Source organism: Buceros rhinoceros, unplaced genomic scaffold (assembly GCF_000710305.1).
Source record: "Buceros rhinoceros silvestris isolate BGI_N320 unplaced genomic scaffold, ASM71030v1 scaffold15341, whole genome shotgun sequence".
Taxonomy (NCBI): domain Eukaryota; kingdom Metazoa; phylum Chordata; class Aves; order Bucerotiformes; family Bucerotidae; genus Buceros; species Buceros rhinoceros.
Genome location: NW_010394975.1, coordinates 19,351 through 26,251, shown reverse-complemented (window position 1 = coordinate 26,251; position 6,901 = coordinate 19,351). Strand labels below are relative to the sequence as shown.

The window sequence follows — 6,901 nt, the reverse complement described above, 5'->3', positions numbered from 1 at the left end:
GATGTGGTGGGGGGGGGGCGGGGTGGATAAAGATGATCAACACAAGGCAGGTATTTTAATTTTACGATTAATTTTGACATACAATTGGTCTCATTTTCTGTTATGTCCCTAAACTTCTTTCACCTCTGTGTTTGCTGTTGAAGGGTGAGCCTGGCATCCCAGGGAAAAAGGTAAAACAGTGATTATATATATTTTTTTTCTTTGCTGTGCTCAACTAGGGAAATGGTTGCCAGAGGCTGATGGAGAAGCCAGGCCGTTGCTGTCCATACCAAGCCCGCCCTTGTGTTTCTCTTGGTTTCTCACCCGTGGGACCTTGAAGCACCAGCACAGCTGTGCCTGCAGCCTGGTTTGCATTACCACAAGCAAGCCAGAAGCTGCAATCACATCTGCCCAATAGACAAAGAATAAAACCCCAAATGCAAACAAATCAAGGTCTTGAGCCCTTTCGCTCCAATAATTCACACTGAACCAAGAAGTGCCTGGAGGCTCTTACCTGCCCCGGGGCCCCTGAGATGGGTTTGAGTTTCCTAGGATGGGCATTGCTGTGCAGCACCTCGGTCTCGTGGTGATTACCCGCTCTCTTAAGGACAGGCACGCTGCTTTGGTCGGTTTGAAGAGTGCAGGAGATTCACGTATCTGAGCTCTCCACATTTTCTTCTGGTAGTGCCATCAAGTAGTGGATAAATCCCCGTCTTTAACTGAAACCGGAGCACTCGCAGGACCCAGCCTTTCCCTCTTACTGCTTTGCGCCAAAACAGATGTGGCCATGGGTGTTCTTCAGGCCAGAATTTGGTTTGAAAATTTTCATAACTGGCCAGTAAAATTAACCTCTTTAGTACCTACGAAGTGGTTTTGCTCCGGGAGAACAATGACACATGACAGCTGAGATAAGAAAATCTCCTCCTGGCAGATGGTGTGTCGGTGACTTGTGATGAAGTCCATGAGGATGGGAGGCAGCTTGCAGGATGTCTTTGGGACTCAAAACACCCAAAGGGATTAAATATCTAATTTCTATTAAAGATGGGAGAGAACCTTCCCCAGGGCCTGCTGTAAGCAGGTTCCGGGAGATGCCAAATCACCTCCCCAGGAGCTGGGGAGGCGGAGCTGGATGGCAGCAGGGGACCGTGCTGGAGCCTCTTGGGCTCTTGCTGCAGCTTTCCCCTTGCCTCCTGTGAACTTGAGCATGTCTCAGGTCTATGCCACACTCAGTGGGTCAAATGAAGTGTTGGCTCCTAATAAGGGTGTATAAGCTCTTTGTATTTCACGTGTTGTATTTTATTTCATCAGGGTGATGATGGCATCCCTGGGGAACCAGGACTTATGGGCCCTAAGGTATGTTCTGCTCTGTCTCCATCCAACATAAGCTCTTGGCAGCATCTTTTGCTGTCTGGTTTCTTGGCACAGTATCGGATCCTAATAAGGGTGTATAAGCTCTTTGTATTTCACGTGTTGTATTTTATTTCATCAGGGTGATGATGGCATCCCTGGGGAACCAGGACTTATGGGCCCTAAGGTATGTTCTGCTCTGTCTCCATCCAACATAAGCTCTTGGCAGCATCTTTTGCTGTCTGGTTTCTTGGCACAGTATGGAAAAAGAACCAGAAAAGAGGAGCATAACCCACCCCTCTGCCGTGGTAGCTCTGCCCAGAAGTAGTTTGCAAATGCAACTCGTTGACTGTGGCAGAGGACTGTCATTTAGAGGCTCGTCTTGCAGGAGTAAATTGGGGGTTGGTGGTAGGGGAGGCTCAGAGCTGGGGTCTGGGCTGTGGTGTCTGGGTCTGCGCTGTCCGGATCAGGCTGCAGCGGGATCTCCAGGGGAACCTTCTCTAGATGTTGCGGTTTTGGGACTAACTTTATGGCTGAACACATGACCTGCAGCCAAACTGTTAAGCCTGAAAGCTGCATTTTTATCTCACAACCTCCCCTTTTGCAGCTCGGCAACTTGACGTATCTCAGGCTAAAAGCAGAGCTTTGCTCACTCGTGTGTAAAAGCAAGATAAAGCAAGAAAATTACAACCTGAAGAAATCTGTTCTCCACCCGACCTGCATAGCATTTGTCAAAATTGTCTTGTTTTCAGGGAGAAAAAGGAAGCGTGGGTTCCAAGGGAGAGAACGGCACAGATGGCTTGCCAGGACCCAAGGTAAATGAGAGTCCGTTAGCTGGGAAGCTGGGCACAGCGCTGCTGAGGCAGCAGGTTTCAGCGGAGTCGGAGTTTGTGGCCTTTGCCTTCTAAGAGGCTCATAAAATGCCCAGAGTGAAACAAAACAGGAGGATGCTAAGAGGTATTTTACCTTTTCCTGGTGATTTAATGAAATCTGGATTCTTGCAGAGATCAGGATAAGAGGTTTTCCAATTGCATGGTTTGCATTGCACTGCCTCTCTTTCCCCAAGAGAGCTAAACCTCTGATCGCGTTTTGATCTGGCGTATCGATGGCTGCGGTATTGCTTCAAAGCCTGGAGCGCTTACGTGCCCTCCTGTGCCACCGACCTTGCCAGGAAACACAGTAAGACAGTCTTGATGTGGTCGGTGGGGATGGTGAGACCCGGAGAGCATTCGTGGGCCGTTATTTCCCCCCATCAGCTGCTGCTTGTGTAGCAGGACCTGTACCCAGTTGTGTTTTCTATACTGAACAGCCGCAGCGCCTTGTTGGGCAGGAAGCTGCCTGTGATGAAGAAAGGTGAGCTAAGGTGACCCTTAGCCATTTTTTTTTTTCTACCGCCTCAGCAGCAGAGCTGGTTTGTTCCTCTGGGATCTGCTGAATTGAGTTTTCCTATGGAGGGTCTTTGCATTTATACCATTTTTTTACTTTTTGGAGGACTTTAATTGGGCCAGCAAATGAATTTCCATGCGTGTGGCAAAAGGTACTTTTGTGAATCCTGAACTGAATTTCAGGTCACTGCTGTGAGTGCTACAGCATTGCAAAACTTCCCAACTTCCCCCAAAAAAGGAAGAAAAACAAAACAAAAATTGGCACAGCTCTTTTCCTTAAACTTGCTGTCAAAAATGGTTTAAATGTGTTGGCTGAAACTTTCCATGCGCAGAGTTCAGCCTAAAGGGAAGAGAGAGCCATGCGAAATCTCAGCACAAAGAGCCAGGGTCTGGCACACCCGCAGCAGAGAGTGGGGCCAGAGAGCATCGCTGCTGCAGGGAGCTCAGCCCCGAGCCAGCCACCCTGCTCCCTGTGACGGGACACCACCAACCAGCTCACACCAACGTTATTCTTTTGCAAACGATATGGGCTTTAAGGTCAAATCAGCTCTTTTTGCTAATAGAGACAGTTCCTTGTTAGTGCTGTACTTAAACACGTCCTGGCATCTCAGGTAGTTGTGGTATTTTTAAGGTAAATATCCTGTATTTTCCTTAGTCTATTTGAACCAAAAATGTGATTTTGATTTTCAGGGTGAACCTGGTGAGAAGGGAGGAATTGGCTCCATCGGACCCCGGGTATGGAAGTTCAGGGTTTTGCTTTCTGTCATGTATTTGCCTCAACCTAAGCACCTCCCCACCACCTCTTTCTGCTTAGTATGGGGTTGGATGACTGCAGGATCAGTTCAGAGCTAGAAAATAGAGGTGGTGCATATTTACACCAACCATTATGTAGGGACTGGACGTTGCCACAGGAGACAGCTCTGGGTAATGCTGTCAAGTCCAATTTTCTTATCAACGTGACCATCCTGTGACCCTTTTTTTTGCAAGAGGGAAGCTGTGAATAGGGGTAATCGAGTGAGGATTTCTATGCACTTCTCCATTACACGAATTCTCCCCCTTTGGAGGTTTGGTTGGATGATACTTTCAGCTGTCGGACTAGGAACTGATTAAATCGATGGTGTTCGTAAGGTGATAATCTCCAAACACCCGAGTGTCAGGTCTTTGCTTTCATTCTACCTGCTTCTCAGATGCTGCCAATACCAAACAGGATAAAAACTAAATGCAATTCTTCCCCAACTGCAGGGTCCCCCCGGCCTGAAAGGGGAACAAGGTGACACCGTAGTGATTGACTATGATGGCCGAATCCTGGATGCGCTCAAGGTAAGCCCTGCATCAAGGTTGTGTCGATTCCTGTGGCTTCATGGGGAAACACTGAAAATCTGCCGAGCTCTGCCACGGTGATGTTGTGGCACCATGCCTGTCCCTGTCCTACTTCTCCTTGCTGAGATCTTAGTCTCAGAACAGAGCTGGCCAGGAGGGAATTGTATCTGGGAATTGTATCTTATTGTGTCTGGGAGCTGAGGATAATGAGGATGTACCAGCAAAAACAGTGGCAAAACTAAGGATGTGAACTTGGGCCGGGTACCAGGCTTGTGGGATGCGGCTGTGGGATGTGGGTTAATACTCTGCGGGTAAAAGCAACTCACCGCAGCCCATGACATATAAACACCTGATGTGACGGGTATGAGCAGGCAAATGACAGCTTGGACGCTGCTGGCTGCGGGTGCTATTCCCACGATGTGGAGCTGCCGTTTTCACTGCGCATCCTCTGGAGCAGTTTTCTCCACAGGCAGTGGTTGGGATGTGGGAGGAAGGGGCATGGTGCCCGAGCCCCAACCTGCCTGGCCAAACAGCGCTCCGCCATTTCTGTTGAGATGAAAGAAGCCGAATAGAATAAATACTTAATTACAGATGTATTTGAGAACCATCCTAATTGTTTTGTAACAGGCTGCAGGGATACACAAAGTGATGGTAATTACCGCTTGCCGGATGCCTGCAGGGCGTGCAGCTTTGTGAGTGGGGTTTGTGGAGTGCAGTGCTTGGAGAGGCTCTGTCAAACGCCTGGAGGCTTCATCTGCTGGGCCCAGACCCTCTCTCGTGTGCTGCATGCGGAGACTGCCGAGGGCATGTCATTAAACCTTCCTAACTTGGCTGTTTCCTGCTTATTTAGCTGTTTTCGGTGTTTGTGCGCTGACCTGACTTATGGACAGAGCTTCGGAGAGCGATGGCTCTACACAGCTTCCAGTGTGCTTAAATATTACAGATGTGGAGCATGCACTCGTGGGAAAAGGTGCTTGAGGATAGGATATGGCTTTGGTTTTCAGCTGAGCAAGACTGTGAGTCTTTCTGTTTGAGGTGATTTGCAAGTTGCAAACTATTTGTTCACCTCAAGGTGGTTCATGGTCTCTGCACCCAGCCGTGCCCAGGAAAAAACAGCTTATTTAAGCACGCGAAGTTTTCCTACTGCTAGTGCTCACACAAGCTCCTTCGTTTTCCCTCGTTTTCTGAAATAAGGTTGCACTTCCCCAGCTGGTTGTCGCTGTTTTAAGCAGGATGCTTCTCCCCAGCCTGGCTGGCTGGAGCAAGGAGAACACAAAAAGAGACCTCCAGATTTGGGGCCACACCTCCAGCTAAAGGCATTTTGCCTCTTAAACACACGCGCTGCTGCTCGGCACACCGGCTAGCTCCGGCTGTGTTTTCTTCTGCGTGAACATCCCCTGTGCCGGAGCGGCCCTTGGGTCACTGTGTCAGCAGAGCTCATCGTGGTGTTTGGTCAACCCTGGTCACGCAGGTGCCTGTTGTAGATGATGGTTGGAGCTGGGGCCGTTTTATCCCCAGCACAAGGATATCCAGCAGCATGAGGATAGTGTACCATATTCGTATAAGTCATGCTCATGCCTGGTTTGTTTGCTCTTTCAGGGTTCACCAGGTCCCCCAGGGCCACCGGGCCCCCAGGGTGCTCCAGGTCCCAAGGTGAGCCCGACCTCTGCCATGCAGGTGGTGTTTCCTGAAGAGAGACATGGTCACCGACAGCTCTCCACAGAGCAAGTGCCTCCCAAGCCAACACAAGGCAGGCGGTGCTGGCTGTGGGGCTTGAGACTACATGTGGTAAAGGAGGTGCTAGTTACCACTTGGGCTGAAAAAGCAGGTTTTCACACAAAAGCTAAAGTTTTGTTGACCTGTCTTCAGCCCTTCCAGATGGATGCTGTCCCAGAAACGCATCCTAGTCTCACATCTGACAGGTGAAATCCCAACCCCTCCAAGGTTTCAGAGGCATGTGGCAGGAGGCCGAGGTAAATGGGAGAAGCAGTTGCGAGGAGGTGCCGGCAGTCCCAAAAGCTGTGCTGAGCTGCCCTCCATCCTGCCCTCCCTGTGCGCCACTTGCTGCCCCGGCATGCTGTTCAGTCAGGACTGTGCTGTCTTCCCACTTCACAAGCAACAGCCAGTAACTCACAGTCAGCTGCTGAGTCTATAAGAGAAGAATTTAACCTACAGAAAAGTGTTTCTCAGAAGAATGGGATGGGGCAGGGTTTTGGTGCCTCTTAAGGTCTCCGTGCTGCTCAAATGTGGGTGAGCCGGTAATGCTGGCCCATCACCTCCTTGCTGCTGCTCCTGAGCTTGGCAATGCCAAACCCATGACCACAACAGCTGATACACATGAATAACTCATTTCCTTGCAAACTGCTTTCCCCAGATGATTTCCTGATTTAATTTACCACGGGCTCCCCTTTCTTTGTGTCGCTTCAGGGAGAGCTGGGTTTGCCGGGACCACCTGGGCTGGATGGTGAAAAGGTGCGCAGAGCATGGCTGGATCGAGTGGGACCTTGCAGGAGCTGAGTTGTAAAGGACTTGACCTGTGTGTCCATGAGAGCTGTCGCTGTGAAAAACAAATCTCAGCCTGCCAGCAGCAAGCTCTGCCCCATAATGTTGAGCTGCATCTCCCTGGATTATTCCCCTTTGCCCGTGGCCCTGCGCACAGACGCTGCTCATGGACATGTCTGCTGAGCTAAAGGGGCTCCTTCTACGAGTCATTTGTGAGATGCTGTCTCAAATTTTGTTGCAAACCCTAAATGGCTGCAATCCCTGCTACAGCCCAGCCAAATCTGGCTGCGGCCACAAGATCGGCACACCTAAGTTTTAACATTAAAACAGGTTTTCATAAGCTCGTGAGCGATACGGAGACAATCAGC

The 6,901-nt window shown here is 49.9% G+C and overlaps 1 protein-coding gene across 1 annotated transcript in view; it reads left to right on the top strand.

The window, feature by feature from the left end:
* The window catches only part of LOC104501574 (collagen alpha-1(XXIII) chain-like), a 20,257-nt gene that overhangs the window by 8,494 nt on the left and 4,862 nt on the right, over positions 1 to 6,901 (top strand). Inside the window, 7 exon segments of the mRNA XM_010145402.1 lie at positions 144 to 170; positions 1,288 to 1,332; positions 2,079 to 2,141; positions 3,402 to 3,446; positions 3,954 to 4,031; positions 5,631 to 5,684; positions 6,459 to 6,503. Coding sequence (XP_010143704.1) covers positions 144 to 170; positions 1,288 to 1,332; positions 2,079 to 2,141; positions 3,402 to 3,446; positions 3,954 to 4,031; positions 5,631 to 5,684; positions 6,459 to 6,503 — 357 coding nt within the window.